The 25,566-nt window shown below is 37.5% G+C and overlaps 3 protein-coding genes across 8 annotated transcripts; 1 reads left to right on the top strand and 2 right to left on the bottom strand.

The window, feature by feature from the left end:
- Positions 1-1,325: 1,325 nt before the first annotated feature.
- On the bottom strand, positions 1,326-14,402 carry aspa (aspartoacylase). Of its 5 annotated transcripts, none has more exons than XM_057354157.1 (6): positions 8,001-8,699; positions 5,525-5,720; positions 4,669-4,762; positions 4,071-4,178; positions 2,371-2,480; positions 1,326-2,247 (listed from the first exon to the last, which is right to left on the bottom strand). In XM_057354157.1, the coding sequence occupies exons 1-6, from the start codon at positions 8,240-8,242 to the stop codon at positions 2,056-2,058; spliced, it is 942 nt and encodes a 313-aa protein (XP_057210140.1). In that variant the 5' UTR covers positions 8,243-8,699; the 3' UTR covers positions 1,326-2,055. The 5 variants fall into 5 exon arrangements, with proteins under 5 accessions (XP_057210140.1, XP_057210131.1, XP_057210111.1 ...); XM_057354148.1 differs by lacking the exons at positions 1,326-2,247; positions 2,371-2,480; positions 4,071-4,178; positions 4,669-4,762; positions 8,001-8,699 and adding exons at positions 9,662-12,481; positions 12,632-12,683; positions 12,767-12,846; positions 12,934-13,252; positions 13,674-14,402 and having other exon boundaries at positions 5,582-5,720; XM_057354128.1 differs by lacking the exons at positions 1,326-2,247; positions 2,371-2,480; positions 4,071-4,178; positions 4,669-4,762; positions 8,001-8,699 and adding exons at positions 9,584-12,481; positions 12,632-12,683; positions 12,767-12,846; positions 12,934-13,252; positions 13,674-14,400 and having other exon boundaries at positions 5,582-5,720.
- A 1,465-nt stretch (positions 14,403-15,867) lies between these two features.
- lg2h11orf54 (linkage group 2 C11orf54 homolog) lies at positions 15,868-21,427 on the top strand. Its single transcript, XM_057320670.1, has 8 exons — positions 15,868-16,612; positions 17,285-17,383; positions 17,455-17,528; positions 17,600-17,701; positions 18,052-18,228; positions 18,691-18,840; positions 18,959-19,075; positions 19,935-21,427. The coding sequence occupies exons 1-8, from the start codon at positions 16,546-16,548 to the stop codon at positions 20,106-20,108; spliced, it is 960 nt and encodes a 319-aa protein (XP_057176653.1). The 5' UTR covers positions 15,868-16,545; the 3' UTR covers positions 20,109-21,427.
- A 137-nt stretch (positions 21,428-21,564) lies between these two features.
- LOC130545837 (N-acylethanolamine-hydrolyzing acid amidase-like) lies at positions 21,565-25,468 on the bottom strand. Of its 2 annotated transcripts, XM_057320647.1 has the most exons (11): positions 25,184-25,468; positions 24,485-24,649; positions 24,280-24,403; positions 24,102-24,192; positions 23,953-24,029; positions 23,481-23,653; positions 22,856-22,918; positions 22,719-22,785; positions 22,538-22,566; positions 22,048-22,178; positions 21,567-21,944 (listed from the first exon to the last, which is right to left on the bottom strand). In XM_057320647.1, exons 1-10 carry the CDS (start codon positions 25,351-25,353, stop codon positions 22,091-22,093), a joined length of 1,047 nt encoding a protein of 348 aa, XP_057176630.1. In that variant the 5' UTR covers positions 25,354-25,468; the 3' UTR covers positions 21,567-21,944; positions 22,048-22,090. The 2 variants fall into 2 exon arrangements, with proteins under 2 accessions (XP_057176640.1, XP_057176630.1); XM_057320657.1 differs by lacking the exon at positions 22,856-22,918 and having other exon boundaries at positions 21,565-21,944.
- Positions 25,469-25,566: the final 98 nt, after the last annotated feature.

The following is a 25,566-nucleotide window of genomic DNA, read 5'->3' as shown; positions in this document are numbered from 1 at the left end:
GCGTGAAAAATCTGTTGATAAAACAGTAACATTTAGTAAAAGTACTTTTTTTACAGTAGTCTTGACATTTGTTCTCTAATGATAAATTATATTGCATTTCAATTTTTTACATTCTGCTTTTTACTTCGTGTTTTCATATTTCACCATTCATGCAAGCAAGTGTTATCGAAAACAAATAGAGCATATTTCATATATAAAGTTAAAAAGGCACGGGATCATTTCAAGCTTAATGGTCAGGTGCTGCCCTCCAGTGGTCAAACATGTAAAACACACTCCCTTTAAATCCCATTGAAGCACACACACAACTGCAATAGTTTTTACAGACATTTGGCAGACGCTTTCATCCAATTACATATGTGCATTCCATGGAAAAAAATAAATTTGAAACAACATGAAGATGTGTAAATCATAACAGAAGTTTAATTTTGTCTGTGGACTATTGATTTATTTGTTGTATTTTGAATAGTGCAAAGTTGAATTTAAACTTTATTAATAATATATCTTTTCAAAGGAGACACGTTTTAATATTGCTTCAACATGGTTGAAGTGATTTTCTCTGAATCCATTAATCTAATAAAGACAATCAAGATTTTATGTCATATAAATACATACCAGCACATTTTGACAACATTAAACTTAAAATTAAAATGCCATCTGAACCTTAGGAACATTTATAAATCTTAAGTTTGAAATAATGAAGATAAAAGTCAATATATTATTTCTTCTTGCATAGATAGATTATTATACGCACACCGTTTCATAATACACACTGATGGGCCTTTCAATGATCTACACATACAGTATATCATGAAACAAAATCAAAATACCACGATCACACATTTTCTTCACAATAACATCATATTCCTTCCAGAGGGAGGTTTTCAGTGCCTGCTGAATGTTTTTAAACATATCCAACAATCTATAAAGTAATAAAATACAACTAAGGATTGATCAACAATGTTTGACACATCTCCATTGTACAGTTTTCAATGCTCTTATTATGGGTTACTGTAAGAACACCCTGCCAGCTCCTGTAACTCAACGCTTTCTTATCAGACTCTTATCTCTTAAGGCAACGGTTGGGTTGCATAACTGAACAAAAGACAAACTCGGGAACTCATGAGGGAAAAAAATACTAGAGGTATTACATAACAAACAAAACAACAGAGTTTAGACGGATTCAGGCCACGTGACGTCTACAAACACAGTGCTTGGAGGTTATTTTGTTTTTAAGGCTTTTTCAGGTCAGAGTCAACGGTGTTGTGGATTCACAGGCTGGAGGGCAGTAAAGACTGTTCCTGAGATACACCACATTATTACCTGTGCTAAGAGGTAGGTCTAGATATTAATCAAGAAATCTATTTCCTTATATTTATTGGAGTATTTTATCAAGCATTTTAGTACAAAAGATGTAATTCTGGAAATGTTAGAAAACGCGATTTTTAAAAACTAAACTTGTGAATTTGATAGGTGATACTTTGTAGGTGCCATCCTGAATTTAAAGGGTTTTGTCATTATTTACTCACCCTCGTGTTGTTCCAACCTCCAATGGTTTTCTTTGTCCTTCAAAACTTTTTTTCGTTTCGATTTTTGTTTAGTTTTTGGACAATTGGAGTGAATTTTGACCGCCTCTTCAAGGTTCAAAAGCACACAGAAAGCATCCTTAAACAACTTATACATGACAAAAGTCCTAAAGGCAAACAAACAGGTTTGGTTGTAAATATTTCTTTCTAACATTTTTATCATTTAAAGAACCTTTTTTCCACTACAAACAATCTTTTGTGTAACAGAAGTTTCTTCAGATGTTAAATGGTTTTGTTATGGCACTTCGAAGCACCTTTATTTTTAAGAGGCACAAGTTGCATTAAGTTATTAAATGATGCTTTGTGTGTGCTTTTGAAACAAAAACATTTTTAACAAATCTGCATTTTGGTTCAGAAGAACAAAGAAAACATGGGGGTTTAAACAACACTAGAGGGAATAAATCAAGTTATAACAACATTTTCATTATTAGGTGAACCATTACTTTAAAAGACGAGAAAACTTGTTTTGACACTAAGGTTTTCTGAGAGCATTACCAGTTAGTATTTCTCTACATGTGGTCATAAACGCTTGCTGTTTCTCATAATACGCGGCTTCATTAATGAACGTGGGGTACACTGTGCTGGCACCTTCATAAGGGATTGTTCTCCCGTCGAAAGTTAGGAACATAGGGTCACCCCGGTTCAAAGGTTCCCAGTCACAATCCTGCAGAGAGAAAGAGAGGAAAATTACTCGTAAACAGATGCATCGGAGTCACGCATTTTTTACATGCATTTCCCGACATATATGAACAAACATCCATTTTGCTGCTTTTCACAGATCAAATACCTGTAGATGAGGATGCACCATCGCTGTGATGTTGCCGTTGGTGTCTCGAGGGTAATCCATTCTCTCCTGAGCTCTAAACACTTCCACTGTACACGGAGGAAACTCCACACCTACCACACACAATGCCAAATGATCTCAAAGAGCAGAAAATCATGAGAAATGGATAGATTTCACCAACTCTGTTTTTGCCGAGTTATTAGTCAGACGCTTATATAAAAGCATCACATGTAAATCAACATGTTTCTTATGTTCTAGTCATGTTGTGTTTTTTCAGCTGTGCTTTCTATAGGCGGTGGAATCAGCTGGGCTTAAAAACTCTTCTGTAAATAAACCCAACCGGCAGCTTCCTCGTTCCACAATATTCTAAAATAAATAAATAAGTACTATATTGCCAGTCCTCTGTAATGAAATATGTTAAATTAGTAGCAGACATATTGGCCAATATTAAGCATTTTTCATGATCAGCATCGGCAGCCACAAGATGTAAAGCCAATGTCTGAAATGACCAATGTCAGACTCGCAGCCCAGTGGGAGACACAGACGTGATAAAAGCGAATGTGAACTCCAATTTCCAACTCCCTCAGCTCAGACATGTGCTTGTTTTTAAACAAGATTCGGTTCACTTCTAGGCTCTAAAGTCTGCGTGCCCTGAAAGAAAATCTGGGTCGTGTGAGAAGAATGACATACAAACATTGTAAAAAATAATAATATGTTTGAATTCCCACATATTGCTGTCGGGCATGCGCTGAAATGATCACACTTAAAAAACATGTCAATGTGATGCATTAAACTGGTTCTACAAATATTATTAATAGTAATGAGTGGGATGCAACATTTTAAACATTGTTTTATGTTTGTTAATCTGTACAGGAAATATATTTTTATATATTACAATACACATATATAATAGTATACAGTATATTACAGTATACTGACATGAGACCCTGCCTGTAAAAACCTGTTTTTGTCATCCTACATAGTTTTTGAGACTTTGGCCTTTTTGTTCAGAGGCAGAGTCACATACTGTATATAATGTTGTAATTTGTTTACATTTTTATCAAATGTGACATCACAACATTCAATGTAGTATAAATACTTAAAAAAAACCTCTTCAAATATTTTCCATGATGTCAGAACTTTTGCTTGTTTTTGTTGATGTTGTCCTAACGCGCTAAACATTAGCGAATGGAAAGCCTGTCTGAGTGCCTGCAATGAGATATTCATCCAGAACAATGCAGCCCAGACAAAAAACCCAGGAAACTACTAATGACATGGAAACTGACCAGCTAGCCAACAAGTATTCAAGTCACAAAACGGAAGAGGAACTAGCCGCCCGGTTCAACGTGTTCCTACTTAATGAGAGACAAAGAGAATGTGTTTTCACGACTGTCTGAAAGTACACGTGATGCTGTCGTTGACATTTTTCCATGTACAACAATACATGTGTTTATCCAGCCATCGAATCAGACGGCCAGGGGAATAAAGACATAAATATATCATATGCATTCTGAAGTTACGTAAACAAAAAACATATATGGTACAAATAACATCACAGCTTGATATAAGATGCAGATTGTGTGTTGTGTCTTGTGTTGATATATTTGACACCGTTATAATTCAAAGGATCTATTTAAAGGAACAAGTTTAAGGTTGCAGTGTAATGTGCATTCTGATCTGTGTTTAAGATTCATTGATCTCACCACTATTGAAGAGCTCAATGAAGTCCAGCGCTTGCTTCAGTATTGTCCGCATGGACTCGAACACATTACTCCGTAAAACCCCTTGCGGCTGTGGGCCCACCTCAACACCTGCAATACACACAAACACACATAAATTGTAAAGTTGAAATCGATAACGGCTAAAAAAAATCATTTTCAGTCACAACCCATGCATGGGTTCTCAACCTTTCTGACTCCGCTGTAGATCCAACATGTTTTATGTTACGACATTTACTTCTCCAGAATTACGAATTCATCCAGAGATCAAAATCTCAAAACTAAATTTGTACCAATTTAACGTCAAGAAAAAAATGGAATGTGTATTAAAGTTGACCTTTCACAAACTCACTCTGAGCCAACAGATGTTTGCGACCTAAAAGTGGCCCACAGTTCTGACACCCACGTCTAGGGGTCTAAAGAGTCATCTCTGAGGCTTTGTACATTTGAACAAAATTCAGACCTTTTGCATTACGTGTCCCACTTCTGTGTATCCAGCTTTCCTTTAACATGTAGGGTAATATTCAACTTGATTTAGCATGTCGAGGTTAGACTGTGGATTTGGCCAAGACTTTGTACTCACCAATGGGGTGTTTGGCCACAGAACGTGTTGTTGAATATTTCAGCTGTGGGTGCTCATTTAACAGCACTGAGCAGGTGTGTGGAGCCATGGCTTTCTGAAACAAAATAACACAAGTGACTTTGAGTGAAAACCATTAACTGAAAATAGTATATATAAACATACATACAAGACAATGCAAGATCCTATTCAGTATTTCCAAAAAATAATTCATGCAACAAATTATATTTTTATGTGGGCAAGGTAAAAGAATAATGAGCGTAACAATATATATTAGGCTATAAAAATGTCTCTTACAGATGGGCAATTCCAGTGTTATGGATGTGACATAAAAACGCTAAGATAATCTATTTGTTACCAATATACTTAACCATTTGTTTATATTTTACTAAACCCTTGCTGACAGAGTTTAAACATCAGAAAAATATCAGTCTATTCACAAGTTTTCTATTTTAAAAAAAGGGGAATACACATGCGTTATGGATGAAGGGATGCCTCTTCATAGAACATAAAATAGTTACATTATTTTAATTTTCATGTGGACCGTTATGGATGTGACAATCCTGAAAATGGCACTTACCTGACTATGAAAAATCATGCACTAAAAATAAAACAAACGCTTTAAAAACTTGAAGAGGGACCTCACATGGGTAATGAACCATCCAAATGTTGATATCTGTGCTGTTAGAATAGTAAAAAACTTTGGTAAAACTTTTTTTATGGTAAGGTTGACATTTTCAAGGAATTGCCCAGATATCTATACTGAAGTTGGATCACACATTTGTAAGTTCTATATACATTATAATTCCTTTAATCCATTTTTAAGAACTAAAACAATGTCTCGAGTGACATCTCTTACTTTGATGTAATGCACCATCTGAAGATTAAAGAGATCTTGTGAGCTTTCCAGAATGAGAGTGGAGCCCATGTTTGAGGTGGTGTTGTGAAGGTCAAAGATGACATCGTACGCATCCTGGGTTCCCTTGGGTCCAAACATTCGATTGATTTCCCGGGCCCTCTGGACTTCATATGGCATCCCTTCTACATCTGGAGCACTGTTGATGAATCATCTCTAATTAATATTAACAACATTCATTATGATAAGACACAACAAATAAAATCAACAGAATACTGATTCGACAAGAAACCGCATCTGCATGTAAACACACATTTAAAACACAGAAAAGGGTTAAAGGTTCAAGAATCCAATACCAGAATCTGGACTTTTAACCCTTCTCTTTAAGCTGAGGACAGGTATGTAATATTAACAATAAAATAATATTAAAGTCCATTTGTAGGCCAATAGTTGTTTGTATTCCCTGAAATTTGAAAACATGGTGGCTCTTTTTCTTTGAGCGACCTATCGGCCAAATCCAGCAACACGGACGTTGCCTTGAGGCTGGACTGGGACTGTTTGTCTGAATAAAATAATAATCATTTTTGCTCATTTAAATGGTGATGCTAGAGACACAGAATGTACACACTTTAGCATTAAAGCACCTGGAGGGAACCAAGGCTGTACATCTCTTTTATAATGGTTAGACGCAGGTGTAGAATTAACTATTTTAACAGATCAGTGAACGACAAAAGACTAGATCAGCTATTACATATTATGTGAAATAATTGACTTATTTGACTCATGTAAACTTGGAGCTTGAGTTATCATTCAAATGAGTCAAGCCACAGAAATCCAAAAAAACGTCCTATTACCAGACGTATATTTACCTAAACATGATCAAATGATAATAATATAAACAAAGCATATATAAATAAATGACTCGATATTTAACTGTTTAGAAATGAGACAGCAGACAACTTTCCAGAGTACTTTTTAACATTTGCATTTTATCTGTAAACATCTCTCATGATGGCCACGCATTAAAACGGCTTGATATCTTTTTTGTCCATGATCAGTCTCTGACTAATTGTATATCAATTTGCAACATCAATGATATTGTTATTTGCATTTCAGTTTTAGGAGCCTCATGCATCCCTCATTCTATTCAAATCTGGTCCGTTCTCAAACGCTGAATGCTTTATTTTGTGTATTGTTTTGCTTTATTAGGTGCTATACAAAAACATCAAAGGTATTCCTGAACAGCGTATTTAATGTGAGACTGAGGAATTGTTCAAATTCGGTTCATTTAGATATCTGTGTGCAAAAATTCATTACGCTCATAAATGCAATTATAATTCTCCATGTCATAAATCCAATGTCTTAAATCCTATAAGTGTTGTTCATCGTTAGTATGCATTTAACTAGTGTGGTTAAGTAATGGTTAGTAAATGGTACCCAGAAGCCCAGCTCGAGGTCAGTTTAACTGTGAAAGAGCGCAATGTAAGTAGCTAAATGTTTTATCATAGAAATGTCAGTCACATGTCGCGTCTAAAAACGCTTTCTTCCTCTTTCCACAGCTCTCGGGAGGTTGCGTGCCTGTGGTGTCGTTTACTGTGGGCACGCTTGACCTGTAAATAACACATCTGTACACTCTTTAAAAAAAATCAAATGTTATATTTTCACTTTTTGTATATAGTGCATTATTGTTTGAACAGTATACCCACTTCTCCAGGCACCACTCCACCACTGATGGAACCTTATTGTAAAGTGTTACCATTGTGTCTTTTCTTTACAGTCTTGTTTGGTTTACTTGGTGTCAGCCAGTTCATTTAACGTGAAATAGTTGACATATTCTTAAGTTCACATTTATACTAGGCCTATATTTATTATACCAAATGTTGCACCGAATCTTGGCATTGCAGGACAGCATGTCCAAATATATCCAAACACACACTAATGACATTCAAGGTACTTAACATGCCGCCTAAATATTCTGTTACAAGTTTCATTTAATGTTATTCAGTTGGACGTCCAGTTCACGTTCGCTAGTCTGGTTAATGTCTCTTTAACCGACCCAAATCACGTTTCAAACCCTCATGACGCGAGCTGAGTGAACAGCTGATCCATTCACTCATCTGATCTGATCCTGTCAGTGCGTGCACGGACGCTGTGGCGTGTGAAATAGACGTTCTTACATTTAAAATAACAGAAAGGAACATTCACGCTTCGCCAACGTGTAAAAAAGCGTTTGAAAACATGACGATTCCATGCGTTGAATAAAAAAACACGCAAAGACGCGAGCCACAAACGCGCATCCGGTTACATAAAAAAAAACAAGGAAGAAACGCAAGAACGCGTCCTACGTGAATGGCGTATCAAAGTTTTGCAACAGTTTAAAGTCTATCACGTCCATATATGAATGCGCGTACATGCTCTACAATGTTGTCCATCAATAATACACAGTAAATAACGTGTTACAGGTGTTGTTTAACGTTACCTGATATTCGCAAGAGTGAAGGCTCGGTTCAGATCCGTATCGATGTACCGGGTACATTTTTCCACAGCTTTTGGATTTGTTATGAAGGGCTTCGTCACCAGCCCGTTTCTCTCTATCTCAGCCGCGTTCTTTATCCACATATTTACCAAGGTAATGCCGGACATCTCGTTTCCATGCGTGCCCCCGAAAATAGCCACTCGTTTGACACCCGGAGAACATCGAGTATTGATACGTGAACTCATAGCGAAGCGCAAAGTTTCCACACTATCGCCGTTTCCTCTTGTTGTGAATGCTGTTATATAATGGTTATTTAAAGGCTATGCCTGAGCCCGTTTGTCATCCTTATTAAGCGTGCACGGGTCGGGTTTCACAAGCGTGCTGTGTCTTAACGAGAGCGATTACGTTTGTGTGCTGTCATTATTATGACCAAGAGATTATAGACGGAGAAGAAAAAAAACCAGCAAACACGACCAGATGACGCAAGTGAACATCGTTGGAAATGTGCTTATAACAGAATAAAAAAATTAAATAAAACAACGAAAATAAATGATAAAAGATATTAACGCTTATATTTCGGATTACACATGGACAAAAGTAAAAGTGCACCACTTATACTGTAAATCCCGCACAAAACTAACGCAGCTGGGGCACCAGAAAAATACCGTAAAACAAAAAAAACTTGTCAAGTAAAAATACGTTTTTATCTTATTTTACACACGATTTGTAACTTTTGCAGTTTATTTCTGTCATTTGACATTTTTCCGTATTTTAAAAATGTGAAAAAATGAAACGCATATTGCACGTCGCAAATAAACACAACATGGTGATGTTTTTGTAAATATAGGTACAAAATTATTTAAAGGGACGTCGGACGACTTACCAATGACGACACATGGGGAGATGTCATTGCATTTTTATTTCTATGCAGCAGAGCTTGCATAAATCTTTCACAAAACTAGAAATGAACAAATAAATTCTTCAATGAACAACTTGCTGGATGGCAATGCTTTTGTTTACACAGAGTCAACACAGTAAATTATTAAAACGGAGTCCTGTTGCTTAGAAAAATAAAGGACCTAAGGTGTGTTATTTCAGAAATGAGTATGACTCTGTGCAAGACACAAAACTAGATGAAACAGATTCACAAAAATACATACCACAAAAAAACAGCCAAAGTTTTTACAAACTGTACATTCAACATATTTTACATTTATCTTTTTTTTATCTTCATTTATCACGTCTCAGAGACTGAGATTACCTCAAAACTGCTCGTTTCAATAAAGGGACAGTTTACCCCAAAACTAAAATTCTGTCATTCATTCATCCTCATGTCATTTAAAACCTGTATCTGACTCTTTCTGCTGTGGAACACAAAAGAAGATATTATGAGAAGTGTTTTAGTGGTTTTGTGTTTATATCATTGAAGTCAAAGCGTTCTATGTGTTTGGTTACCAACGTTCTTCAAAATATCTTCTTTTGTGTTCTTTAGAAGAACAAACGTGATACCTCTTGCTCAAACCTTCTGCTTGCTAAACTTGACCATTCACTATAATTTTCCTCTTCTTTTTCTTTATTTTAGGTACCTCATCAAAAGTCTCAATTCCTTCAGCCTCACTGCAGATCGAAGAGTTTTGGATATCCTGAATGGACACATTTTCTACCTTGCTTTTTCTTTTCTTCTTTTTGCTCAGCGACACATCATCGGTCCGAGACTCTGAATGGTCTTCCATCGCTGAAACGTTCTCAGCATCACCCGTTTGCTTACATTTCTTCTTTCTATCCTTTATTTTGTTTGCCTGCAAAACAGTTTTGGCACAAGTTTCTTCGTCATCACATCTGTTTTTTTGCCGTTCCTTTTTAGGCCTTTTGGGCGTGTCACTTTGAATTACCTGAGAACTAGAGATCATCTCCATATCATTGTCAGTAAATTCAATATCCTTCTTCCTCTTTTTTATTTTCACTCCAGAATTACCCGTGACCTGTTTTTCAGCATTGTTCTTTTTCCTTGTAAGAAAGCCCAGTTCAAAAGGTTTAAACAAAGGACTATCACCCGTTTCAACAGTAGGGAAAGCATTCCTCGCAACCTCAACCGGTCCTGATGCTGGGTCAATCACGGTGTCTTCATCTGCAACATCTTTGCCAGACATCTTTCTACTTTTCTTCTGAGACTTGATTTTCTTTATTTCTGACGTAGGTTCAGCATGCAAGTCCAACAAACTCTGGCTAGCGTCTTGAGAATTTTTTTCCTTTTTAGGCCTTTTGGGCGTGTCACTTTGATTTACCTGAGAACTAGAGATCATCTCCATGACACAATCATTGTCAGTTAGTTCAATATCCTTCTTCCTCTTTTTTATTTTCTCTCCAGAATGAAACCTGACTTGTTTTTCAGCATTGTTCTCTTCTATGACTGAGTCAGTCTGCCCTTTTGCAAGCAATAAAGGACTTGTGCTTTGATCTGCTTCCTTTACTTCCTCATTTTTCTTCTTCTTTCTTTTCTTTGGCCTCATTTCAGATGGTGTAGCCATCAGACTCAGTAAGTTTCCAGAGACCTCATGATTAGTATGTAATTCACTGCTGTCTTCAATGAGACCATTTGAATGTCCTTTATTCTTTTTCTTCCTCCTCTCAGGCGTTTCCTCAGATTGCGACACAATCCTCTTCTTTTTGCGTTTAGCATCATTTAATGCATCACCTGTATTACTTTTCAAATGCTGGCGTACATCGCTTGCTCTTTCTTCAAACTCTTGTGTACTCAACCCGTTTTCTTCTTGAGACACAGGATGCTCATCCGGCCGCTCACTTCCATTGCTTTTCTTCTTTTTCTTCCCTGATTTTAAAAGTGTTACACCGGGTGACGAGCATCCTTCTGTTTCCTCCGTCGTCTGTGTATCCTCAGGTTTCATGGGCTTCAATCTCATCTCAAGATTTTCCGCCACATTTGTTGTTTCTTCGTCACATGTCGTCCTCTCTGTCTTTTTGTTCTTCTTTGTTTTTTTGGAAGACAACACGGCAGTTTGCGATTCGTTGTGCTGAGCCGTCTCAACAGACTCTTTATCTTGTGCTTTCATCTTTTGCTTCTTTTTCTTTTTAACCGTTGTGCTGTCTGAAGCCACCACATTACGTGTCGTCTCCAAGGGCTCTGATGTTTTTTCACCGCGAGACGAATAACTCAGACGGCTACCAGGTTTAGAAGAATCCTCCATACTTCCATTTGATAGGTTAAATGTTGCGTTATCATATTTTCTCTTCTTTTTCGCTTTGCGGGACACTGAACCACTGTCTTGGGCATTTTGAGTGTCTACACTAGGCTCTGCATCATCCCGCTCTTCTAATTTCTGCTTTTTCGCTTTTTTCTTCTTAACCTGCGAGATATCTGTGCTATCTGAACCCACAGACAACCTGCTTGTGTCACATGACTGTTCTTCGTTGGTTCTGTTGTCCTCACGTGATTTCCTTTCGTCGTCCTTGTGTTTGGTTATGAGTCCGGTGACGTCATTACTGCTGGCATCCACATTTGTTTCACGCTGTATCGTATCAGTTTTTTTCCTCTTCTTTTTCCTTGTAAGAAAGCCCAGTTCAACAGGTTTAAACAAAGGACTATCACCCGTTTCAACAGCAGGGAAAGCATTCCTCGCAAGCTCAACCGGTCCTGATGCTGGGTCAATCACTGTGTCTTCATCTGCAACTTCAACATCTTTGCCAGACATCTTTTTCCTTTTCTTCTGAGACTTGATTTTCTTTCTTTCTGACGTAGGTTCAGCATGCGAGTCCAACAAACTCTGGCTAGCGTCTTGAGAATCAGAACATTGATTGTCGTCAGCATTTTCCTCCTGTTCACCTGTGACCAGCGAAGGAGCTTTAGAAGACACAGAGATCGTCTGAGATGAATGTTGGGTCGTTTCATCGGCTGCCTTTGAATGCGCTCGACTCTTACCTTTCTGTCTAGGAGTTCCTGGTCCAGATTTAGAAACATATTCACCAGTTAACCCATCTATTTCAGTTATGTCACTGTCTTGATCGCTGTTCTGCATGAACAATAATGATTCTTCCAAGTCCAGTCCAGCTGTTTTGTGTGCGATTCTGTGATTTTTTCCAGCCTCGCTCTTATCTTCATCAGGCAATAAAGTTTCAGTTCCACTATGTTGTGCGTGATTCTGCATGGCTGCATCGCCCCCTTGTGTCAGAGATGAGGAATTGCGTTCTGTGTTCATCCTAGGAGCTTCGTGCACCGCTTGAGTCAGTCTCTGCGTGTCCTCAACTAACCACACATGACCGCCATCTGATTCTTCATCACCCAAACGGATGATGTACGCTTGTTCAGAACCGTCATTATCCGAAAGCTCAGAATCTGAACACAAGACCTCCAATGTTTCGCTTTGGTTTTGTAGATTCTCGTCCTCCGCATCTTGGACCCTTCTCTCCAGAATAGATTGCGTGAGCCATTTTTGCTTGATTTTATTAAGGACAAAGCCAGCTTTATTCTGAAATCTATATAACAACAGATTAGTACATACTCTATACTGTCTTTTGTGATTCTTGCACACCAGCATTCATGTTTATACAGAATTACAGCACAGACAACACGGAATAATTCACAAAGTACATTTGAGCTAGTAAATAGAAATACACACCACCACTGTGACTTCACGATCGCTGGTTTCCTCGTCCAAGTCATCAGATGGCCTAGAAAGAAGTTTACTTATCTTAGAAAAGTTATTTTTATCTTTTTTTATGCATTTACAAATATGCTTTGTTTTATGACTTACACAAACTCCAACATGTTTGGACTTCCTTTAGACTTATGCATTTTCTTGATGCATTTGAAGAACCCTCCCATTTCTGAGTTCTGGTAAACAAACATATGAAATATAAATCAGATCAATAAAATAACAACATATGTGTGTGACATATAGAAATATTAACATCCCCATACCTCTAGAACCTGATGCTTCTGTAAGGACAGGTGCTGTTGTTTTTGTGACTTCAACAAAAATGGAAAAGCGGCTTTTATGGGGCGAAAACGTTTCCTCGGACCATTTCTTTTCGGTTTCGTGTAGCGTTTCTTTGGTGTGATCATAAAGTCACCTAAACATTGCCACCTTTTCAAGAAGACCTCTGGGCTGCAGTTCTCCATCCCATTCTTAGATTTTTCGTCAGAGACGGACTGCGATGGAGCAGCTGGTTTTCGCCTAATCACCTTTTTGGTCTCTGAAGCAGCAGACTGTGTTATAAACAGGCTTTCACCGGAGTCTCTGTAGACGGGGATACAGGATAGAAAGTTATGCATGTGGAGCTTGGGAAAATGTGCAATTGAAACCTTTCAGTTAAGTGCAGTAAACATAATACAATGGAAACAATAGAAAACAGAAATTCAAACAAATTTGACATTATTATGGCAATCGTATTGGTTTTAATAGAAACTGTTATCTTTACACATAACATCTTACCAATATAACATTATGGAATAAGCTCCAAAACACATCACACACAGACATTTTGTAATAGTTTTAATGGCAAAGAGCGAATGGTTCATAATAGTATTTGTCATGGAAATGATGGTTCATAATGTTTTTTTATAAAGCAAGGATATCTTCGTTCTTAATCATTTGAAATTGCATTTACTACTAAGAATAGAACCTGTTATGATAAATGATGCATTAAAAAGTGTTTTACCTGTCTGACGACAGCTCATCCCCTGAAGCATGCCTTCTCCTCTTCTCAGGAGTGCACAAGGTCTGAGAAGCCGCGCTCACAACATTGAGAGCCATGTTTTTAAAACTCGTGCAAAGTCAAGTTGTCGAACAGTCCAATGGAGCGAAGCTGAGGTCATTCGTGCTATTTCTGCAAAACTGACTACGGCCAAGCACGAAGATAATAGTTTGTAAATTAAACTAACAGCTCGTAAAACAAAGTTATCCACGTGTGCTATCGTTTCCACCAGACGACCGCCATACAACTCCGCCCAGGAAATGCGTAGACTCGCCACGTGATCATAGATTCGTGCATAACATTTACATTTATGCATTTGGCAGACGCTTTTATTCAAAGCGATTTGCATTGCATTATACTACACATTGTTTCTGACTTTGTGCAATCCCTTGGGATCGAACCCATGATCTTGACGTTGCTAGCGCCATGCGCTAACCACTGAGCTTACATGAAAGCTTAAAACCGTAATGGAAGCGAAACAAAGATGTTAAAATCGTTCACTGATATAAAATTAACAAATAATTCGTGAAGTCAACGAAAGGGATGCTCAAAGACTTGATTTATTTGAACCACGAAACCGCATAATCACCACCAGTTGAGGGAACCAGAACCAAAGACTAGATTAACAAGACGATGCAGTGGTATAACTAATGAATAAGGAAAAGTGCAACGCTCAGTACCAGGAAGTCCCGCCTTCCAGCAAAAGAGCCAATCGTTAAGGAGTATTGGCTACCTGGGGGGTGGGCTCTGTACGGGGTGCTGCGAAGCGCTTGCGTTTAAATGTCATAATTTCATCTGTTAACTTTTGTTTGTATTGTATTTAATATTGTATTTAATTCCAGTTTTCATATATGTACAAAATTAATTTGAATTGAACTTAAATAGCTGCCCGGAGCAAATACGGTCACCGAGTGGGGAGACGTTCCTTTAAGGTCAAAACCCCCCACTTCCGGTCTTTTCACTTGACCACTTTACTACTTTCATGACGTATTTCCTGTTTGTGGCCCAAGTGTTCTAGTGGGCGTGAAGATCCCAAGTGAGCACGTAGTATTTCTAACCTGATGGGGCACACTGGAGTTTTCACCAATAAAATGTGTAACACTACGTTTTACTACGAAATTATATGTAATATATATATATATATATAGTCAAGTCAATTGGTGAGATTTATTTTTGAAGTGCTTTATTTGTATCGTATCAAAGCAACTGTACCCCCCAAAAAAGCAAAAAAACACTTTCAGGAGTTTGTTTAAACGTCCCGGTTCATGGTCTGTTATGTCGTATGATGAAAAGAAAAGCGGAAAAAAGCTCCTTATCATGTGATTCGGCTCTATGAACCTGACACTTTGGCCCTGACCCAAATGGCGCACTTCGTGTAGACTTGTGGTCTCGTGGACTTAGATTGCGCGTGCTCGCCAAGTCTACAAGTCCGTGGATATGTATGGCGTTATTATAATGACAAATGTCGCGAGCGCATTATTACAAGGCGAGAGCGCATTCTTGTAATACGAGCGCGCGAATCTGTCCGCTCGCACGCCGATTTCCTTTGCTCGTGCACAAAACTGGACGCGCGCTTTCAATTATACGCTGCTCTCTTATGAATTTTCTCTCTTCTCGCTCAGTGAGCGTGTGCGCACTCAAAATGCGTGCCGTGCGTCCACGAATCCTTTGGTACTCTTGCTCTCGAGAGGTCCTCCTGTGTGTTCCAGGCATTATAGGCTGTCAAAAGTAGTCAACCAATCAGGGATAGGCTTCCACGGCGGGCCAATGAAAACGCGACCTCTTAACTACAGTAGGCCTAATTGTTAAAAATGCTTGATGAAAAGAGTTGTTTTTCGTGTTCTTTTCTACAAAAGTGTCAAGTTAATGTGTAATTCTTGTAAAATAGTATATTGTAAATTGCTGAGTTTCATTCTTATAAAATCTTTTAATATATACAGCCCGCATTGACGCAGACTCCACTGAAGTCCCCTACCCAGGAATCCTTGCGAACGCCCAATCACAGATCGGATGGGAGGAGTGTCGTGGATGTCATGTCAGACATAAACGTAAACATAATTTTTAAATGTATGTTTTGATAAAATTCAAGATTAATAAATTAATTAATTTCTTATTCACACCAATTGCTGATTTATTTTCTATTAAGCCAGCTATTCAAGAATACAAACTTTGAATGCAGTGCATTTTCTTACTTAAGGTAATAAGCCATGTTTTGTTGTAGATTTATATCTAGTTGTCTCTGGGCTCTGTAAAGCTGAACAACACAGCTTCCGTAGTATAGAGAAATATTAAAAAACAACATATATGCATATTAAGAACACATTATGCACATTGAGTATTGCGTATACAAATAAACAAATATACATAAGCAGTTGCATTACAAACATAAGTATCTATTGCATAATGCTCGGGTGGCATATCAACATATGAAATACAGAACTATAAAAACCGGCAGCCCTTCTCGCAAATAACAACAATGGCACAACAAGTGTGGTCGACTTCACGTGGCGCTGCGCAGACTGATCAGCGAATGACAACAAAGTACCGCGAGAGTGATTAGAAAGCACCGCTTGCTCTTTCCGGCGTGATGACCACAAGTCTGCTCAAAATGCACTCCCATGTACCCTTGTGGACCCGTGCCTAGTTCCCTAATAGGTCTGCACTTCCTGACGTCACCAAGTGTGGAATCGGAGGAGGTCCACAAGACCAGAGTGCGCCATTTGGGACAGTGCGCAGCCCATGTCATAAATTGGAAAGAAAAGCGGAAAAAGCTCCTCATCACGTGATTCGGCTCTATGAACCTGACATATAGCGAGCGATAGACGCACGGAGAAGAATGGCATACGCCAGCAAGACCGAAAAATTCCAACTTCATGTACCAAATCTCCAAGAACTGTGTCAGGGTAATCCTTCTCACTACATTTCACATTAATGTGCACATTAACGTCAGTATTTCCTGTCAGTGTGTTTGCCATGAGTCAACTCAAACGACTTGAGTCCAAAGTTCAACAACAAATACGTAATATGCATGAAAGATCTTTTAAAGTTTCATAGTGTGCAGGATTGTTAAGGATGCTTCTGCTTAAAATAGTGCTTCAAACGAAGTCACGTGCAAATTCCTATACTTCTTTTTTGAAAGATCTGCAAAGGCCTGTCTTTATGGTTTAACTATTATAGTTACCATGTTTCTTTTTTATTTTGTAGTAAAAACATAGTAACCACATATGTTTTATGGTCTCTCACCACAAAAACCAAAGTTCAGCTGGAGTTTAGGTCTGTGGAACCCATTTCCAATCTTCATTAAAAAATAAACCGCAGATAATTATTTTAATTCAAGATAAATATGTTTGATCACAGAATTTTCGTTTGATTACATTTTTATCACTACTTAAAAAAAAAACGAATTTAAAAGAGGTAAATTATTAACCATGTATGCTGTCTGTGTGTAATTGGAATTAAGTAAACATCTATAAAGTATTTTACAAAAAACAAGCACCACACAAGTGTTAACCATGGTTACATGATTATATTCCCTGTTGTTTCTTCACTTGTAAATGATGTTGTGAATGTAACAGTGCTGGAATCGGGACTGAATAAGAATTTTGCTGATGTCAAAGTATCTGTCACCGACTGCCCGGATCTCACACAAGATCCTTTCAGGTTTCCTGTCAAAGGTGAGCACAGACATTGCTTAACTCATGTCAAAGAACAACAGCCAGTACAACACATGTCACTCTTTAAACAGGTCTGTGCGGCAAACCTCGCATCACTGATGTGGGAGGTGTTCCCTATTTGATTCCGCTGGTCCAACTGGACAAGGTTTGTTAATAAAGTATATGAACATAATTATAAAGATTCACTCTTATTTTCTAACTTGACCCATTCCTCAGTTGTACAACATGAATGCCGTGTCTAAGGAGTTAGAGCTGCCTGGAGCGTTTATGCTTGGTGCTGGTGCTGTCTCCGCCAAAACAGCCGGGATAAATGGAGAGGTGTGTATCACAGCAAGCTTGTCTTGCGCGTAAAATACGAACACGGATAAATAAACGAATAGTGTTCTTAAAGGGATACTTCACCCAAAAATGAAAATTCTCTCTTCGTTTACTCACCCTAGAGTTGTTCCAAATCTGTATAAATGTCTTTGTTCTGATAAACACAGAGAAAGATATTTGGAAGAATGCTTGTAACCAAACAGTGCTTGACTACCATAGCATGAAAAATCAGAAGTGCCCCCAAGAACTGCTTGCTTTCCCACATTCTTCAAAATATCTTCTTTTGTGTTCAACAGAACAAAGGAATTTATAAAGCAAATGTTTAATGGACTGCTCTCTTCACCTTCCAGTTAATGCCTCTGGTGTTGACTGAAGCTGAGGGGAGACCTTTTGTTAATGGCAGTTATTACTCCACCATCAACCCAGTGGATGGAAAATGTCTGCAGGAGAAATACAGCGACAGGTTCCATGACTGTGACTTTGGCCTTCTTGCAAACCTCTATGCGTGTGAGGGTAAACCTGGAACGGTAAGAACCAGGTCAGATTTTAGTCTAAAAACAAACACTTGGTGTTTTGAGGTGCAATTATAAGGAATAGTTTAGCATAATATACGTGTTATTTACTCTCCCTTGTGTTGTTCAGACCCCTATGGCTTTCATTGTTTTTTTTTCATTATAGACTTTTTTATATTTCAATAGATTTAGAATATATCAGAGGGTAGACATTAAATATTATAATATAATATATAATACATATGACAATATTATATTTATTATCTCCACCACGTGACTCCTGCTGTGTGTGCTAAGTGTCCTGAAGGCATATGAATGGGTTTGGTGAAATTCTTGACCTGTTTCTCTTCGCTTTGTCCACTAGAGGGCGCACAAACAACATTGTTGAAATGTTCTATTCAAATGCATTTGCTGTGTGCATTCACAAAACGTATGCTTGTAACACAGTGTTATAAGTGATGGTAAATGTCATTGCAGGTCATTGAGGTGAGAGCCTGCAGGAGAACCGGAGAGCTCAGCCTTGTGAGCTGCATGAGAAAGACCATGGAAGAGCATTATAAAGAGAAAAGTGTCGCCCTGGGGGGAACTTTCATCATACAGAAGGGAAAGGCAAAGATCCACATCATGGTAAATATACAATAAAGTAAAAAACAGAATTTAAGGTTCTTAAATGTAGTAAATAAAACGTTATATGGGAAATGCGGAGAAGTATACGTAACCTTGTCCCTGTTCTGATGCATTTTAGCCACGTGAATTTTCTTCCTGTCCACTGAACACAGATGAAGATGTTGAGAACTGGCTCAGACATTTTGAAGTCAGTGCACCGTTTATCTGTCAAACTGTCATGGTGTCCAAAGACCCGGTGAGTATCGCCCCACACCTTCACATCGATACTTCTCCATAGTCTCTTTACTGTCAGTATCTGCCAGGGTTTTTTAGCATTTCATTGTACAGTAAATAATTTATGCACAAAGGAATTAAGAAATGGTTTACTATTTTATACTGATTCTTCGATTTTAATCGATCTTCAATTTAAAGAAACAAAAAAAATCCCGAATCGATTCTTAATGGATTTCGCCCCTCGTCCAGTGGATGGCGCCATTATACAAGTTGAATATTGAATTCTGCTTTATTTCTTAAACATGTTTCAAGTACAGTAGTTCATGAATTTCAAGCTGTTTATGATTTCACTGTTGCACATTTACAATGCTTTTATTTTTTACAGTAATGTTTGGTTACTCATAGTAAAAGTAAAAAGTAATTCAATTGGTGTGGGCTATACTATTAACGTGAATGTGTATTTAATGAATTTAGCTGAGTAGGGGGGTTTCAGTTACCAGTCTATATATTTAAATATGAATTCCATGTCTGCAAAACGAATATTTTAAATGAAATACTGATAACTAATCGATATTGAATTGAATCGAATCTCAATCTAAATTGAATCGTATTGTAACCATATAAATAAGAATCGAATCGCCAAAATGGTCCAAAACCCAGCCCTAACAAAAATACTGCATTGCTTTACATGTTATATTATTAGACTGAAATTGTGGTCACACTTTCCTAGAAAATACTGAATGGAGAACAACATCATTTAAACATTCAACAATTAAAATAGCATCTAATAGCCTGTATTATAAACAACATTGTTTAGTTGCATTTAATTTACAGTAAAGACATTAAACCAACATCAGATTGTGTTTGTTGACTATTCACAGGGTCTTGACCTGAGGGTGGAGCATACTCATGGTTTTAGTCATCATGGTGAGGGTGGGCATTACTACATAGACACCACCCCGAACACTGTGGAGTATGTGGGATATTTCCTCCCTGCCGAGTTCATCTACCGCATCGACCGACCGACAGAGACGCACAATGTTGGAAGAGATTAAACTCCTCACGATTTAGATTCACATGTATTTTACTGTACTGCAGAAGCATCCTTTTGAGCCCTCTTGATGATTTTTTGTCAGTACAGTTCTAGATTAATGAATGGCAGATAAACGCATTCAAGTCAACACTAAATCATAATTTGCTTGCTTTAGTCATCGCTGGATCTAAGAAAACAACAGAAGATCTCTTTCAGACAGCTAGCTTTGCAAACGTTTTAAAAATGTTATTATTAATGAAGTTATTATCATTCATTCACTTTCTGATATTAAACCTGGAGGCATTTTTCACTCTGAAACATAGTTCAACATGGTTAAATAGTTCCTGATCTTTCCAGGCTTTCTGCAGGTCTTAAAGGGACAGTTCACCCAAAAATGAAAACTCTGTCATGAATTACTCATCCTCATTGTTCCAAATCGGTATACATTTCTTTATTCTGTTGAGCACATAGAAAGATATTTGGATGAATTTTAGCAACTGAGATTTCTGGGGCACCATTGACTACCATAGTAGAAAAAAATATAGTATATTTTGGTTTTGTTAAACACAAAAGAAGATATTATGAAGAATTTAGGAAAACAAACAGGTTTCCTCTGACTACCATTTATGACATCCCCAGAAATCTCAGTTTTAAACATTCTTCCAAATACCTTTTTTTGTGTTCAACAGAACAAAGAAACTTACACGGGTTTGGAACTGCTTGAGGATGAGTAATTCATGACAGGATTTTCATTTTTGGGTGGAGTATCCCTTTAAAGGGCCAAAACCCCAAAGCACATTTCTTTATGATGTTAAAGCATCATTAAAAACTCTCTCCATGTTGATTATTTAGTGTTCATTCACCCCTTTTAAAGCCATTTTGTTCTTCTGGTTTAAAAGCAGTGTTCTCGTTCAGGAAATCTTTGCTAACTATATTGCCTGAATACACGAACATCAACATCTTCAGACCCAATTAAGTTGATGTATATATTTTGTGGTTTAGATTTATACTTAATATAATTTATATTAATATTTACTTAATATACTATTTTGTTCTTTCTACTTTTATGTATAAATTACAATAAATTAAAGCACATAATTCATTAGATGTTCTAATAAGTCGCATATTATCAGCCTTTGTAATAAAAATGAAGTAAAATGACATAGAAATCAAATGTTTAAACTTTAGCTTACAATAAAATGATAACAAATCAACAGTTGGTATAATAAGGCTGTTGTTGAATCCATGTTATGGCATGTTATTTCTACATTACTGTTGAATCAACATTTAAGTGAACAAAAAGGATTAATAATAATGTCATTAAATCATTTTTTTCATGATGTTGATTCATAACTTTTGCTAAAACAACATTGAAAATACAACTAAACTCTAATGGTAACGTTAAATCACTATTACAAACTGATGTACTGTAAAAAAAAAAGTGGACGTTTTTTTGTGGAAAATAAAATGACACATTTTTGGTAGTTCAGTCACTTTATTTTCCAACACTGTGTTACACCAAGATAAAATGACAAAGGCACTATAACACTCCGCTCTATCACTAGAGTGACCTGAAAAATATTTTAAATGGCTTTAGGTTTAAAACCAACACATACAACTACTAAAAAGAATTCTAAATTATTCTTAAAAACAAAGTCTTCTAAATTGCCCGGTGGGTTTGCGGGAAACAAATGTGATGATCAATAACACTATGATCTTAAAAAACACTAGATATTAAAACAACACTGGTTTTCTTTGTTAATAAACAGAAGAGAAGCCAAATTTGCTAGTTAAGTGTAGAAGCACGTTGGGAAAAAATTCTAGATGAGATGTACATACGACTTTCGCTTCCGCACATCTGTTAAAAAAAGAAGAAGAGAAAACCATGACGTATGAGCATTACTTTAAAAGAAAAGAAAATCTGAAACACAGAAATAGCTGATGACATCAGAAAATCTGACCAGTCGTCGTTGCTTCTTGACACAAGAGTTCCAGCAGCAGCGGTCAGTTGTGGTGAACTGTGACGTCTCTGACGAATGTTGAGTATTTCTCAGGCATAGCCGCACTCATGACTGTTGTATAAATGGTGATCCTGGAGAGAAGATCATACTCGGGTTTACTTCAGCTAGCGAACATCAGCATTTGTTTACAAAAAACACAAGTAAATGAATAAGAAAGTATGTTGGATTGCTTTGATTTCAAAAGAGATCAATGGTTTGACTGTTCTGAATCTCAGTGGCTAAAACAATGAGTGTCTGTGCTGATGCAAGTGAACACGTAGAGAGATTCACGATCACCATCAGATAAGTGCCGGGATGTATGCTGAAGTATGTTTGTATTGCTGATCAGCACGCAAGTGAAATTAAAGTCTTTACATAACAATAGAATGTCATGTGATAGAAATATGGGCAGTATACAGCAAGACTGCAATAAAATACAAGTCCTTCTTACCGGTTGCGTACAGGAGTCACAGACAAAACCTGTGACAATGACATGATATTACATTGCATATCCCTTTACTAGTGATAATAAGCATGCACAGGAATTATATTCAAAATTCGCTATCTACAGTACTTTGCAAAATTTAAATACAAAAATTGTATATAAACATTATACAAATTTCTTCATATACCTGATACAGAGTATTCATGCTAATGTGGTTTTGACCGGTGGCGTTCAATGCTTTCATGGCCACGTCTCTGAAATGGAACAAACAGAGTAAACCTAAATTTTTTGAAGATTTTGATTAATAATTGATCGTCTACTTACCGTCGATCGTCTCCTTTAGGGGGGGGCAGCCAGTGGTCATAATTTGTTTCAACTCGGTACCAGCTAAAAAAATCAAATCGTTCAAATCACAAGTGTAGTCAGGTCTTAAGGGTCGAGTGCATGAAATTTAGCGGCATCTAGTGGTGAGGTTGCGAATTGCAACCAACGGCTCACTCCACGCCTCCCGTTCAAAGCACTACGGTGGCTGACACAAGACTAAGATGTCGTCACATTTTCGCTTCTTTGCCGAATGAGATACATATTTGATACAAATAGCAGTTTGTCCGTTAAGGGCTACTGTAGAAACAACATGACGAATTCCATGTAAGGGGACCCGCGGTGTATGTAGATAGAAATGGCTCATTCTAAGCTAATAAAAACATATGTATTTATTCATTATGTAAGGGGTTTATACACCTCTGAACACATAGTTATGTATATTATATTGCATTTCTGTCAACAGATCCTTAAAACAAATTACACACAGCACCTTTAAATGTTTGTTGATGTCCAACAAAATGTATTGTTAAAAACAGAAGGCCCAAATGAAAACCTGTTGTAACATGCATATGAAAAGAAACATTCTTGTTTTGTTTTTCTTTATAATTTATTTTTTGCTGCTTACTTTCCATTGAGTGGATCCAGAGGCCAGATATCTGCTGATCTGCTCCTGTCTCTGGTGATGACCACACCCTCGCCAGGACGAACTCCGCCCACAATATAATACACATCCGCTATAATCGGCACCTTGGCCAGTCCTATTACAGCATCCTGAAAATCCAAAGCTTCGTCAAGAGCCTGAAAAGAATAAAGGGAAAATGATATTAGTTCGTCCAAAAATCTCTTTCATGTTGTTCCAAAAATGTGTGACTTTCTTCTGTGGAATACAAAGAGAGATGAGAGGTTTAAAATGTCTTTTCTTATGAGGTAAATAACTAAAGAAAGTAAAGACAGGCTTAAAATAACAAACTCGAATAAATGATGACAGAAATGTTATGTTTTGTACTTGTTATATCAATTTTGCGCATCAGTTAATCAATTTGATTTGTGCTTTCAATGTAAAAGGGATTTTAAAATACACTTTAAAGTTTACTTACCTTTCGCACGAGCCAGCTAACCGGAGAACGTTTTAATAAAATGGCTGAAATTACATTCTCCCACCAATGTCCCTTATCTGTGAAAATACAGACACAAATAAAACTTGTGCAAAAAAACAATCCGATTATGTCTTTTAAGGTCTACCTACTGCGTTCATTGCCAGACACTGTGAACTTGTTAGGGCTCTGTCCTGTCCACAGTCCAACATAACCAGCAAACGTGGTTCCCCTGTAAGCCACCTGCACACGTACACAATTTTTATATACCATACTTGAATCTATTATGGAAAGTAACCGTTTTTTCCCCACTGTAATAGTCTGCAGTACCTGTCCATTTTTAATAAAATGTACATCTAGTGTAAGATTTCTCAGCACATCGTGGGGATAATCCATGTTTCTGCCATGGTAGATTTTTCCCTTTATGTCCTGAGTGACGATACTGGTGCAGAACCTGCGTTAAAAGCAAAGCAACCTCGATGAATGCTGAAATCAGCATCGCATGTAATGACGTTATGAAAGTAACTATACATACGCAGACACTTCATAGGCAAAGTTCAAAAGTACAATATCTGAGATGTCACTTCCATAGATCGAAGCCAAGCCCTGCATTTCTCCAGCATACGGCTGTGGGATGTATTTCTCCAGTGCTCTCACTACAGGTTTAATGGCATCGTGAACCCATTTAGGAACAGTCGTGCTGGAAAAAAGGGAGTTTTAGATTTATTCTCAGAAGATAAGCAAAACATTGGTTTGGCAAACAAATACTGTAAATAAACTGCATACATTATAACATTTAATCAAACCGCCATATTTGGAAACCATGCAAGGAGCAATACATGTAAAGGAGCTGCGGTTAATCTGAATAAAAAGCACAATACCGAGTCTTTACAATTCCTTATGAATGTTTTTTCCCCACAATAAAAAGTAAGGAATGGAAATAGTATGGTTTCCCATCACTTCCATGTGTTTAGTGGTGATCTTGACCCTACCAATATGGCGGCACCTTGACATACGATTCAGCAGTCTAAGAATAACAGTGCGATCGTGCGTTAAATCGGTTGGAACCCAAAAGAAGCAAATTATGATCATGTTGGGAAAAAGTTTCTAATTTACAAAAAAAAATTAAACTAGGCGACTGGCCCGTTTGACCAGACAACTGGACTTTTGACCTAACAACAGCTACTGAGCTGTTGCCCTTGTGAGACAACTAACCCGTTTCTCCCGTACTTACTCGATCACTTCAGATGCTGCTTCTCGCAAGAAATTAATGTCATAGAGATTTTTCAGAGGAGCCCATCTCTGATCTGCAGGCACGTCCAGACTGATATTCACCACCGGAGGAGAAAAATCCGCTCTCGATACGCAAAAACAAGTCAACAGCGCAAATATCTGGAGCTTCATGTTGAATTCAGTTGCTCATGAAGACACACTGACTGTCCTCGTGCAGTTGACACATCGCCTGCTGTGAATTACGACATCTGTGCGTAACCAGCAGAGCCCTTCCCAGCATAACTTCCGTATGAAAACAAGGAACTGGCGCAATGATTTAGAAAACAACACAATAACCACAAGGGGGGGTTATCTGCGCACACTTGGCATTATTGTGAGGATGCT

This window comes from Triplophysa rosa, linkage group LG2 (assembly GCF_024868665.1).
Source record: "Triplophysa rosa linkage group LG2, Trosa_1v2, whole genome shotgun sequence".
Lineage (NCBI taxonomy): Eukaryota > Metazoa > Chordata > Actinopteri > Cypriniformes > Nemacheilidae > Triplophysa > Triplophysa rosa.
This window is presented reverse-complemented; position numbering and strand designations above follow the sequence as displayed.

Coding starts and splice junctions, on each gene's coding strand:
- aspa (XM_057354118.1), bottom strand. CDS start 13,768: ATGGCTCTCAATGTTGTGAGCGCGGCTTCTCAGACCTTGTGCACTCCT. Junction 13,253..13,673: donor GATGAGCTGTCGTCAGACAG/GTAAAACACTTT, acceptor CCCCGTCTACAG/AGACTCCGGTGAAAGCCTGT. Junction 12,482..12,631: donor ATCGTGAAGTCACAGTGGTG/GTGTGTATTTCT, acceptor TATAGATTTCAG/AATAAAGCTGGCTTTGTCCT.
- lg2h11orf54 (XM_057320670.1), top strand. CDS start 16,546: ATGGCATACGCCAGCAAGACCGAAAAATTCCAACTTCATGTACCAAAT. Junction 17,384..17,454: donor TTTCAGGTTTCCTGTCAAAG/GTGAGCACAGAC, acceptor CTCTTTAAACAG/GTCTGTGCGGCAAACCTCGC. Junction 17,529..17,599: donor CGCTGGTCCAACTGGACAAG/GTTTGTTAATAA, acceptor CCCATTCCTCAG/TTGTACAACATGAATGCCGT.
- LOC130545837 (XM_057320647.1), bottom strand. CDS start 25,353: ATGAAGCTCCAGATATTTGCGCTGTTGACTTGTTTTTGCGTATCGAGA. Junction 23,654..23,952: donor TTAGCTGGCTCGTGCGAAAG/GTAAGTAAACTT, acceptor TATTCTTTTCAG/GCTCTTGACGAAGCTTTGGA. Junction 22,179..22,537: donor GTGACTCCTGTACGCAACCG/GTAAGAAGGACT, acceptor TCTTCTCTCCAG/GATCACCATTTATACAACAG.